The 13,313-nt window shown below is 42.2% G+C and overlaps 1 protein-coding gene across 5 annotated transcripts in view; it reads left to right on the top strand.

Annotated features, from left to right (window-relative positions):
- The window catches only part of SCUBE2 (signal peptide, CUB domain and EGF like domain containing 2), a 67,576-nt gene that overhangs the window by 35,880 nt on the left and 18,383 nt on the right, over window positions 1-13,313 (top strand). For 3 of the 5 annotated variants that reach the window (XM_027073186.2, XM_027073185.2, XM_015084683.3), the window contains exons 14-16: window positions 25-129; window positions 2,744-2,899; window positions 3,299-3,505. In XM_027073186.2, coding sequence (XP_026928987.1) covers window positions 25-129; window positions 2,744-2,899; window positions 3,299-3,505 — 468 coding nt within the window. The remainder of the gene's footprint in view (window positions 1-24; window positions 130-2,743; window positions 2,900-3,298; window positions 3,506-13,313) is intronic. The other 2 variants (XM_027073189.2, XM_027073188.2) reach the window with 1 other exon arrangement.

Raw genomic sequence — 13,313 nt, forward strand, 5'->3', positions numbered from 1 at the left:
TCTCTCACTTGTTTCTTTCTGAAGATGTCGCCACCATCAGGACAAGTGTAACCTTTAAACTAAATGAAGGCAAGTGTAGTTTGAAAAAGGCTGAGCGGTTTCCCGAGGGTCTGCGGCCAGCACTACCAGGTATGGAATCAGATGGCTGGTGCAGGGAGCTTGCCTGCATGTTGGGAAAAGGGCCTGTAACAAGCCGAGCCCTTCAGATGGAATTGAACAGTCCAGAATCTGCAAGGACTCTCTTCGCAGGAAGAAGAGGAGCTAACCTAGCACCTCTGTATAGTTCTGGAGTTATACTTCAGGGTTTCCTTTGCCAGGTACAGATGGTAAAGCTCTGGGGTAACATATGAGTTCACAGGAATCAATAAGGACTTTAAGATGCATTGTCAATTTGTGATCATATTGGGTTAAATTTTCTAGATCTTAGAGTCACTTGGAATATAAGCCAAAGAAATGAAAGAGGTTTGGCTCAGGATAATCTTTGATGAACTAAGATGTAATATCCAGCTTTCCTGCTGGATCCAGTCTTTGGAGGCAGGGACTCCATTAGCTTCAGCAGAACAAACACCATCCAAGTAGAACTGGCCTTTTAGAGAACAGAACGCAACACTCCTTCCGCAGCTCACATTTCCAGTATTATTTCATAGAATAATTTTAAAGATTAAAAAAAAATCAGGATTCATGGCTTAGGGATGCTTCTTTCCTTAGTTTACCTCTAATAAATCATACAAATGAACAAAGCTCACTGTAGTCACTTTTGCCTGTTTTTTTTTTAAGAAACTAATTGAGATTAATTTTGGTACCTCCATTTGATGGGATTTTTTTTTAAGTTTATTTGTTTAATTTTGAGAGAGAGAGTGCATGTGTGCATGCGTGCATGCGAGCAGGGGAGGGGCAGAGAGAGAGGGAGAGAGAGAGAATCCCAAGCAGGCTCTGTGCTGTCAGCACAGAGCCCAACACAGGGCTCGATCTCATGAACCATGAGATCATAACCTGAGCTGAAACTGAGATCAGTCGATTAACCGACTGAGCCACCCAGGTGCCCCCCATTTGATGGGATATTATGCAGCTATTAATTATGTGTTTCCAAAGAATGTTTAATGACATAGGAAAATGTTCTTATAATAAAATGCTAAGATGGAGAAGGGGAGAGTAAGATTTTGTGTATCTAAACAACCCAAACTATGTAAGAAAAAGTGGGACTAGGTGGAAAAGAAGGGAAACTCACCATTTCATCAGTAGTAGTAATAACTAGGTGGGAGGATGCAGGAGATTTTAATTTTTAATTTTTTTTTTTTGCGTTTTCCAAATTCTCCACAGTGAGCATTTATACTTTTAGATCAGAGGGAAAAAGCATTATTTTAAAAGAGACTTGGTCTTTAGTTTCTTTAATGGTATTATACTATGTTAATTTCTTAGTGTTGATAAATATACATGTTAATGTAAGATGTTAGCATTAGGGGAAACAACCAAGTGTATACGGGAACTCTCAGTTCTATCTGAGCAATTTATCTGTAAATCTAAACTTATTTCAAAATAAAAAGTTTAAAATATAGATTTGGGAAAATTGAAGGAGAGAAATATTCAAAATGACTGTTTAGTTTGAGGTTTGAAGTTAGCCTTTTGAAAAGGTAAGATGGATTTTTAGGGGAAATTTAGGTGTGAGGGAGAATTAATCTGCCTCCTCCTTCCTTTGGCTCCTGATCACCCATTGCTTTGAACATCCTTGTAGTGTTGAAGAAAAATATGATGCAGATGATACATCAGTTGAGTAAAGTAAGAGTTTAAAATGTAGATAAATCAGGGGCACCTGGGTGGCTCAGTCAGTTAAGCCTCCGACTTCAGCTCAGGTCACTCACGGTTGGTGAGTTCGAGCCCCATGTTGGGCTCGGAGTCTGGAGCCTGCTTCGGATTCTGTCTCCCTCTCTCCCTGCCCCTCCCCCACTTGTGCTCTGTCTCTCTCTCTCTCACTCTCAAAAATAAATAAACATTAAAATTTTAAAAATCAGACAAATCAGTTGTGTGGATGACAATGTGGTTTGGGTTAACAGCCATTAGTTAAAATATACACTGGAAGCCATGGGGAGGGGAGGAGGAGAGATGGCCAGAGTCTGGAATAGGGATGTGCAGAGCCTTGCCTTACACAACACTTTCCCTCCCACCCTAGATGCCTTCATGATATTGTTTGGTTCTCTAGATGCTTTGTGCCGTATATTGCTCCTGGTTATTTCAAAATGAGACCTCACTGTTAATGTGCTTTCCAGCTTCTTCTTCAGGTTAGAATTACTCCAAGGTCAGTTTGCCTGAAAGCAGGAGTTGGTTTTCTTTCTACTTTTATGCTTGTTCCCTGTTTGAAGGCTCAGCCCCTGCTTGGTACATCACAGTCCAGCTCTAAGGAAACCAACTGTGAGAACACGAGCACACCTTAGCAGACTGTCAGTTAGGAATGCAAGGCAACCCTGGTGTCCTGTCTTCCACATATGTGGCTGGTCAGTCAGAAACATCTAGCATTCACCTATGCAAATAATTTTCAAGGGCTAAATTGTTAAGTTATATAGGAGGCAATACTGGCTCTTTGAATTTAAAATGTCATCGTGCTCCTAGCTGCAACGTCTTGGCATCTGGAGTTAATCACTTAGTCCCTTGAGAGTTGTTTTAATGAAATGTTTACTGAGCTCTAGCGAATGTTCAACTGAGTGCTTTGCCAGGATCTGGCTTCCGATAATTTTGTTTCTTCATACAGAGAAGCACAGCTCAGTAAAAGAGAGCTTCCGCTACGCAAACCTTACATGCAGCTCTGGCAAGCAAGTCCCAGGAGCCCCTGGCCGACCAAGCGCCACTAAGGAAATGTTTATCACTGTTGAGTTTGAACTTGAAACTAACCAAAAGGAGGTGACAGGTTGGTTTGAACACAGTCTTTGGTGTCAGGCTGCTCACAGCTTGCTCCTTACTCTTTTGCCTTTCACTTTTCATCATTCTTGGGGGAAAAAAGTACTGCAACCACTGAAGTATCTCCTGTTTTTTGTTTTTTGGTTTTTTTCACTCCCAAACTAGACTGAATTGGTTTGGAACCTCATGATTTAATCTGCTCCATAAAAACTCAAAGCTTCGGTTTTAGTCAACAAATTTCTGTTGGAATCAAATGCTGCCCAGCCTGCTAGGTGCCCAGCCCCAGGTGTCCCCCCACTCTGTCCACAGGGAACAGCGGGTGTTGGTGGGTCCTGCAGCTGGTGTCTGGACATCCTCATATCCTGCAGCCTGACCTCCTTCCCCACTGCTGTCCCTCTCATTCCTGTAGCTTCCTGTGACCTGAGCTGCATCGTAAAGCGAACTGAGAAGCGGCTCCGGAAAGCCATCCGCGCACTCCGGAAGGCTGCCCACAGGGAGCAGTTTCACCTCCAGCTCTCGGGCATGGACCTTGAAGTGGCAAAAAAGTCTCCCAGAACATCTGAACACCGAGTAGAGTCCTGCGGAGTGGGCCAGGGCCATGCAGGACACCAATGTGGTGAGTGACCTGCTGGCCAGGACCTTCTCGCTAACGGAATTGTTTCGATCTCCATGAAGACTAAGGGTAACCCAAAGTGTGGCCTATTCTCCCTCTCTGGACTCACTCCAGAGAACACCCTAGACACCACTCTTACTTGGGATCTATATGTTGGTGTCTGATGTACCTGCTGGACCAGGAGCTCCCCAGCACCTGGCACAGTGTCTGGCTTGTTGGTCGGCACTTAATAAATGCTGGATTGAGGGATGGAAAGGAAGAGGTAGGGTTGATGACAAGAGGGAGTGCTGACCTTAAAGGGTCTGAGCGATGACGATCTTCAGAGCCTTGTGGTCCCAGGCAAGGGGCAGGACTATAGGTGTAAGGCACCCTTGAGCCTTCTGCACGCTCCACTGTCAGTTCCCCATTGTCTCCCTCTGGCTCGACTGATGTTGGCAATGAACAGTGTTGGCAATGAACAATCTCCTGACCATAGTTTTGTGCAGAGGCAAGGCTGGGGTGGGGGGGGGGCACTTGGCAGCCTAATGAGATCCCTGAGCTTCAGCCCAAGGCTCCTAGTAGTGTCAGTTCCATATATGGGTGTGTCTGTGTGAGTGTTTCAGAATTAAGTTTGAGACCCAGCATTTGAACTACACCAATTCTATTTCTCTGATGAAGTTCTAGGCAGGAGGTTTAAGGGTGGTTGGTCTTGAGATTTGTTGGTGAAGAAGAGCTGTTTTGGGCAATAATGTGAGAGTCTAGCTTTATAGGTAATCACTTTATAGTCTCACATTATAATAATCATGGTAATGATTTACTGAGTTTTCATCTGACACAAGTACAACGTTAAGCACGGTATCTGTAGTATCTCCTTTAACCCAGTCATCTTACCAGGTAGGTCTTATTATCTCCACTGAACAGAGGAACAATCTGGAGCTCAGAAGGCCAGGTTCTTTGGCTCTAGATCACACTGATGGTCTGACTCCAAGCCTGTGGTCTGGTCTCAAGTAAGGTGCATTTTGATAACCAGACCCCTCCAGAAAAATTGCTGTCCTTTCTCAAGTGGCATTAGAATCACAAAGCCCTAGAAATGAGGCTTGGCCTAAGGAGTAATAAGCCAGTGTTTTTCAAGAAGCAAAGCTGAGCCCAGGGCACTCATTCAGAAGAGTTGTGGGCAATAACCCCAACTCTGTTGCTTTCTCAAAACGAAGTAAAAATCAAGTATAAAATCAAGTGTAATTGTCCGCCAGGGGCTGGTTTTCAAATAGTCTTGAGTTTGATTCTAGCTAACTCTTTTAAAAAGAAAAAAAAATTAAGAAACAACCCAGCTGGTTGGTTTGTTCTCATTTAAAATTCTAGAAGTTTGTTTCCGTACCAAAATGGTGATGAGAGTTGGCTGTTGCTGCCCTACTTTACGGAGTGAGTTGCAGAAACTGTCAGGGACAGGCAGACCAGTCTTCCTGCTGGCCTCTGAGAGCTAAATTGCATCCCCTTTCCCCATTTGCTATTCTGGTAGAGAGAGGCCTTACGGGCTTGCCAGGGAGCTTTGTGGCCAGTGAAGAAATCAGGCAAAACTAAAGTATTACTAATACTACCATGGCTGTGCTCCCATGGAAAAGGCTCAAGGACGAGGATCAAGAGTTACTTAAACAGAGGCCTCATGACCATGACAACTTGTGAAAGACATTTGGTACGGGGTTTATGTCACTGTTGTGTGTATTAATGTGTCCTGAGATGCTTGTCATGCTAAGTTAGGTTGAATTTGTTGTTGAGAGGCAATGTGTCTTGTCTCAAGAGCTCCCTCTAGCAATGGATGAATTTTGTAGCCCACATGGAACCAAATCAGGTTCACCCTGACAGCAGTGTTGAAGATTTTACCATGTAGAGAAAACAGCACAAAGAATTATCAGTGAAATTTCTTCCTTGGTGAAGGGAGAAAGTGTGTATAAGAAGGGGCTGCATATGTTAATTAGAAAGGTTTTTTTGTTTTTTTGTTTTTTTGTTTTTTTGTTTTTTACCCAGAAGACACATGCCATGGGCAAGGGGGCAGGGAGTGAGTGAGGGGGGACAGGGGGAGCTTGTCGTATGTTCCTTATATTCCTGGATTATTTGAACATCATAAATCCCAAGCTTACTGGTATTTTCTGAACTCTGGATGGTATATACAGTGGAGACATGCCTAGGATAGTTCTTTTTGGAAATTACTTTCAATGTCAGCAGAAAGGAGCTCCCAAAAACATTTTGAGTCACTGGGAGGAAAGATGGAACCATTACATTTTTCCTTTAAAATATTTTTTATTTAGTTTTCCATTACCAAATTAGCGTATGTTTCAAGTGGTACAGAAATGTATACGGTAAGGGTAAAAGCTCTCCTAATCCTACTCTTGGGAAAGAATCCCTGTCAATAGGTTGCTATGTATTTTTCTATATCTGTTGTTATATACATATAAAAATGAAATTTTATTTATTTAGTAAATATTTATTGAGCACCTACTGTGTGTCAGGTACTATTCTAGGAGCTGGGAATCCAGTAATGACACAAAAAGGCAAAAATCTTAGCCTTCCTAGCATTTACAATTCTGGAAGAGGAAGACAGACCACAAACCAATAAAGAAGGAAATACATGGTGTAGTGGATGGTGATAAGGGTATGAAGGGTAAGCAGGGAAGTGGAATAGAAAGTGGCAGGGAAGGGGGAGGGCTGAGGAGGAACATACTCTCCCCTAATGTAGACTATGGTCAGGGACTGTGGTTGTTGCAAAGTGTCATTTGGACAGAGATGTGAGAGATGGAAGAAGCAAGCTATGGGGATATCTGGGGGAAGAGTCCCAGATGAAGGAAACAGCAAGTACTGAAACACCAAGGTAAGGGAAAGCAGGCCAGGAAGATAGGTGGGGGAGGGAGGGTAAAGGTGGGACGTCAGAGCAGTAGCCAAGGGCCAGACCAGGTGGGGATGGAAATCTCGGTGAGGGCTCTGACTCTGACTCTGAGTGAGAAACAAAGTCAGCGAAAAGTTTTAAGCAGAGGAGTAACAGGGTTTCTGACTCATGTCTTAAAAGGATAACTGGCAGCTATAGGCTGATGTATGAAAAAAACATTTTTAAAAAAATGTATCAATACAATTTGAATAGTGCTGGGTTGTTTCTAAAAATAGAGTAGATCATTAACATCCTTCCATGCTAATAGAGGAGTTAAGTTTATTTCTTTTAAAGCTTCCTAGTCTGTATTTGTTCTAAGATACTAGTATTTATTAACCATACCCACATTGGTGAACACTTAATTAAGTTGTTCCTAATTTTTTTAACAACAAAAAATGCTGCAGTGAATATCCTTTTTTTGTGCACGTGGCCTGTAGGTTTGAGATGTCATAGAAGTCTACTTCTACCAAGTTTAACTTGTTTTTCTTAGATTATTAGTAAAACTGAGTATGCTATCATACGTCTGTGGCCATTTGGATTTCTTCTTCTGGGAATATCTGCATTCTTTGCCTATTTTTCCACCAAATTGTTGCTTTTCCAATATCACTTAAAAAATAAATGTTAAAGTCCTAAGTTACATCAAAGAACATAATCACTTCTGACCAATAAAACACTTTATTTATTGTACTTATGTTTGCATAGAAAGGTCTCATTCATTTGGCATTTAAGAACTTTGGGGACAGTCTGCTGCAGGTGACCTTTGTACCATCTGTGATCAATTCTAGCTTGATGTCAAAAAAAAAATAGTGATTACATTCTCTGAGGAACAAATTCCTTAAGCTCCATAAAATTCACAAAGCCCTTTATACCTAAAGAAAAAATAAAGATGACATGGATTTCTATTTTTATTTCATAGCCATTTATCGTTTTATAAAGGATGAATTATTTAAGGAATATACTTGCCAAAATATATATTTTTATATTTGATTATTCTGAAAACTTGCGGAAATTTTTAGAAGACACAATTCAGGCAACTGGCAAACTGGGAATAATTTTGTGCCTGAGTTCTTGAGAGAAACTGAGAAGGTTTAATTGAACTTTCAACAGCAGTAACTTTCCTCTGCAGCAATTGAGAAAAATTAATTCAAGCAATATTTATTGAGATACCACTCTGAACTTAGGATGAAGCAGTGAACATAATGGGTGAGGAGCTTGCTGTTATGAAGTTCACATTCTAACAGAAGGACATGGACAATAAAAAAGTAAAGAAAAAAATAATTTCAGAAGTTAGAAATGCTATGAAGATAATAATACAGAGGACAGAAGGGAGGAGGGATTACTCTCCACAGTTGTTCAAGAAGGCTTTCAGAGCAGGTGACGTTTGATCTAAGACCTAAATGAGAAGGAGCTGGCCTTGTAAAGCTCTGATGGGGGCAACGGACGTTCTGGCTGAGGAGGGATCACCAAGTGCAAATGGCCTGAGGCAGGAATGAGCCAGACATTTTCTTCTTAATTATTTCAGAATTGAGAAATTATTTGGAATTGAACACGCAGAAATTTTCTTATCTGTTTTAAATCATGGAAATTATAAAGCTTATATAAGCAATATGGACCAATATTAGACCAATACTTATCACACAGACTTGGTAGGAAATTCTTTTATTTTTTATTTTTTTATTTTTTTAATATAATTTATTGTCAAATTGGCTAACGTACAGTGTGAAAAGTGTGCTCTTTGTTTTTGGGGTAGATTCCCATGGTTCATCGCTTACATACAAACACCCAGTGCTCATCCCAACAAGTAGTAGGAAATTCTTTTCATTAAAAGAGTTTAAAAAACAGAATTTGGCAAAATGTTGACATTTATTGAGCACTTACAATGTGTTTAGCACTTTGCTAAGCACTTTACATATATTATGTCCTTCAGTCCTCATTGCAAGTCTCTTTTGCATCATGCCTTTTTTACAGATAAGGAAACTAAGACATAGGGAGGTAAGGAGTTTTGCCAATGTCACTCAGCAAGTAAGTGGCAGAGCCAGGGTTCAAATCCAGATCTGTCTCAAGAGCCTGTATTCCTCTCTCAGTGTGAATGCTCTCATTTCCAGGTACAGCCTGTGTCATGTGATTCTCTGACTCTTATAGCACTCATATAGAGAACCCACAATGGGCCAGCTCTGCAGTGGATGCTGAGGAGGCCTGGATAAATAAGACACAATCCCTCAAGTCACCCTTAGCCCTCCCAGGGAAGAGTTAGAGAAGCCTTCCCCAAAGAGAAGCCTTCACTGAATTTTAAAGGATGCACAGAGGACGTGTAAATGGGGAGGAGTATTCCGGCTGGGGAATGAGACTGAGCAAGATGTGCCCCTGGGGGTGGTTGACACCTCAGTATTACCAAACCAAGAGCACAAGGTAGGATGTGGTGGGTAGCTAGGCTAGTGGGAAAAGCATGCAGGTCATGAGAGACCTTGAATATGTTGCTAAGGAGCCTTGACTTTATATCTAGGTGACAAGGTGCCATTAGAGGGCTTGTAATCAGGGAATGTGCAGGTCATATTTGTATTTTAGAAAGATTTCTTTTACTGTATTGAGAGTCAGGATCAGAGGCAGAAAACCCAACTTGGGAGGCTTTGAATGCTTTGCATGAGAGATGTTGAGAACATGAAGGCACTAGATGGAGTAGAAAAGAAGCGATGGATTCTAGAAATACTTAGCAGGAAATGTGAGTAACATTTGGTAATAAATTGGGTTAGGGATTGAGAAGAGGAAAAGTCAGTGTGAGCTCAGAGGTTTCTGACTTGGCCTTGATCCTTCATTTCATTCCCATAGGTCCTTAATCTCACCCAGCCCTGTTGCATGTGCAAGGAGGCACGAAGAAAAAGCTTGTGGGTTGGTTGAATGGCTGGATGAATGTGATCACTGGGGAAGAAATAATCAGAAAAGATTTATAGGAAAAGCAGAAAAAAATAGGCTCTTGAGAGAGCATGAGAAAGAAAGAAAACTCAGAAAAGGAGACTAAAGGCTGAGTTCTGAATCAAAGATGCTAAGAGGAGTGCTGGGAGTCAAGTCAAGGAGGTTTTGGAGTCAGGGAGGGAAGCAGTCCGAGAAGTACTTTAGTATGACTTTATGCTGTGACAGGGCTGAAGCAGGGAGGAACAGAAGGCAAGGGAAGTAGTTGGGAGGTTATTCATCTCTAGATAGGAGATGGTGAGGATCGAAGGACCCTAGTGCCACAGAGGTGAGGATTAGCAGATGGACAAAAGGGACACAGCCGCAGAATGCTGCAGCTGACTGATGGGGCAGGGAGGAAATAGGTCTGGAATAATAACTGCGTGCAGTATTGCAAGGGTTGGAGTCTTGGTGCCTGGGGAAGTAGAGATGCCATTTATAAAGAGCAAAGCCAGAGGGATAGGAAGGACTGGGCAGGGAAGGGAAGAGAAGCATTCCCTTTGAGCAAGTTAAATTTGAGTTGCAGCAAGACTTCCAGGCAGCGATGTCCATGAGCTTCTGGGAGCTAGGAAAATAACTTTATCTTATCATGTACAGACCAGCCCTCCTGTCCTGCATCTGTTCACACATACTCTGACCCACTTCCTGTAAAAATGGATGAATAGCCCATGCTCCTGCCAAGGTCAGCTTCTCCAGTTGGGCTCTGGAGCCCATTTGCTTTCACCTTCTCAAGAACATTGCTCCTGTTATTGTCCCCAGTGACCCCTCATCTCAGAATTCTTCCTCTCTGCTAGATCATTTCCAACAGCACACAAACCTATCTCTTGTCTGAAAAACCAAACAAACCCTCCTTTGACTTCATGCCTCTCTCCAAATACTGCCTCATTTCTTTGACCACCCCCCACCCCCAGAGAGCCAAACGCCTTGAAAGAGTTATCTAAACTTGCTGTCTTTGCGTCCTCCCCTCCCATTTTCTCCTCAACTCTAGCCAGTCTGGTTTTTGTTCCCAACCCCTCTATTGAAACTGCTTTTCCCAAGAAAAGCACTATTACGCTTTTTGAACCACTTTTATGTTACCAAGTCCAGTTGCCAACTCTCATCCAGGTACTTATTTCCACTCCCTCCTCCTGGAAGCACTCTCTTCTCCTGAGTTTCAGACACTACACTCTTCTGGCTCTCCTCCCACCTCAATGGCTGCTCCCTTTTTATTTTACATGTTGCTTCTCCCCTAATTTTTGATCTCTAAACATCAGATATCCCAAGGCTCAGTCTTCTGTCCCCCATCTTGTATCTTCACACTCTCCTATATGACCTCATTCGCTGCCAGATCTTTAAATACCACCATGTGCTGGTGACTGCCAAACTGCCCTCTCCAGCTCTAACCTCTCTTTTGAATTATGGACTTCTTTATCTCAGGGTGTGTTCAATGTTCTTTACCACACACACACACACACACACACACACACACACACAGTGAAATATTTTTGAATTTATGAATGTTTATGTAAAAGTCACATGCTTATACTATTGGCTAACATATTATGCTTATCATAAAAGATAGAAGAATGAGTTACAGATTAAGTAAACAAAATTTAAAAATAACTGGCCAGCATCTTAAGGTACCATATTTATAATTTGGAAAGGTTCACTGCTAACAGTAGTGGTTATAAAGCCATCTTTCAAATAGTCTTTTTGTGAGTTGCTAGTGTTTTGGCTCAACTCTTGTCAGGTCTGATGAAATCATTACTGTTTCCATCTCTTGATGCTTGACAAAGAACTAGTTTGGTAGTGAAAGGCATTTCCACCTGGCTCTTCCCTGCTGTTTACCCATACCTGCTCAGTCCAGGGTTTCTGTATGATTGTATGAAGCTGCTCTCTATTTTGTGCCAGTTAGCTTGGTTGACACTGGATAATAAAATCAATAGATCTATTCAACTAGGCAAACTGTAATTCTCAATACTTTGAAAAGAAGTAAAGCAGTCAGTACCTTCCCACCTTCAGAGCTGTGGATGCCTGTTTTTCCTTTTTCTTGGAGACCTTGTTACTTCATATGTGTCTCTGACTCATGGAGATGTGGACAGACTGTGGGACCAATCTTATACCCTACACTAAACCAGTGAACCTTTCTTTCTTATTTTTTTTAGGTAAAAATTAATAGGCATAGATGGGAAAATGCTTTGTCCACACCCAGTGGATCATTTTGTAAACCCCGAGGTGTAATATGCTACCTTGGAGACCAATAATAAAACCAATGCCTTCTCAATGTCAATACTTGCATGGCCAACAGACATCTTAAACTCCACAAAACATTTTATCCTGCTCCCTCCTCCCTCCCAAGTAAAACCTGCTTCTCCCTCATCTCAGCAAATAGCACTTCTATTTACCTTATTGCTCAAATTGAAAACCTCACAGTCTTCTTGACCTCTCTCATTCTTTCATGCTTCTCATCCAGTCCATTAGCAAATCCTATCATATCTGCTTTCAGATTGTATCCTGGATCTACATAGTTTTGTCTTCCTCCATCATTACCGCTCTATTCCAAGTCACTATCATCCTGGGCCCAGTCTATTGTGACAGGCTCTGACTCGTTTTCCTACCCTTGCCTGACTCAGTGTGTTCTCCACATAGCAGCCATACGATCTGTTAAAACATAAGTCAGATCATGTGGCTCCCCTATGCGAAGCCTCCAATACACCTTGTGTAAGGTCCAATTTTCTTACCGTGACCTTCAAGAACCTATGTAATCTGGCCCTTGCTTGCTTTTTAGAATTCCTCTCCTATCACCCTGACCCTTTCACTGTGTTCCTGCTACACTGGCTTTTTTTTTTTTTTTCCATTAGGCAATCCCATCACAAGGCCATTTCCCTCATTTCAGTCTGGTCTCTGCTCAGAGAGGAAAGCCTGGATGCTCTTTAAGACAACATATATACAACCCCCACTCCACCACTCTCCTACCTTCTTACCCTGTTGCAATTTCCTCCATTCATACTTACATGTAGGTAGCATTCTACTATATATTTATTTATTTGCTTACTTATTGTCCCTATTCTCCACTAGAATGAGAGCCCCTTGAGGGCAGGGCCTTATCTGTCTTCTCTGCTATATCTCCAGTTCTGTTTAGAACAGTGCTTAGCACATCATTAACGCTAAGCATTTAACTGAAGTAATGAATTTTCACAGGGACAACAGATGAAATCCCAAGGATAGCCACCAACCTTAAAACAAAAGAGGGCAAAGGGCAAATCTTTGGGGAAATATTTAAATCCAGGGCAAAAGAGGCCCTCTGAAGGAAGTGACATCTCAGCCCCAGTTAACTAAGCAGGAAGAGAACACAGCATGCCTTGGGGAACCCCCCGCCCCCCCAGAAAGGTGTCAGCTGCACTCATCTCTCTGCCCCAGCTCTAAGAACGTTTTCAAACAGCAAACCTGAGCACACACCAGAAACCTGGATGGGTGTGACAGCTCAGCCTCTCAGCCCCAAGGGGTGCTCTTTCCTGTTATTCTGAACAGCTCCTTTAAAAGAGCTTCAAACCAGAATCCCAAGGCCACAGCATTGTCTTAGCCTCTGAGCTGTGACAAAGCAGCAGCTCCAGAACACCCTGGGAATCGGCCGGCGTGGGCAGCCTGTGGCTTTCCTTCAGAAGTCAAGGCGTGCCTCGTAAGAAAACAAGTCAGATGCTAGAGAGTGACCTCTTTTATTAGGGTCACCATCTTCACCACAGAGAGACCATAGTGTTTGTCCATAGCCTGAAATACTCAAAGGCCATAGTGTTGAAAAGAGGGTGAGCCTTCAGGTCTCTTTGTCGCCATTAATCCTGGTCCCTGCTGGTCTCTCCTTTTTGCATCAGAAAAGCTTTCTTGTATTTTTTTTTTTTTAATAGGGGGAGAAAACAGCTGTGTGGGATTTGAGAATGGGATTTTAATGGTCACTGAAGACACACAAAAGCTTTGCTGTGATCGTGAAGTGTT

Source organism: Acinonyx jubatus, chromosome D1 (assembly GCF_027475565.1).
Source record: "Acinonyx jubatus isolate Ajub_Pintada_27869175 chromosome D1, VMU_Ajub_asm_v1.0, whole genome shotgun sequence".
Lineage (NCBI taxonomy): Eukaryota > Metazoa > Chordata > Mammalia > Carnivora > Felidae > Acinonyx > Acinonyx jubatus.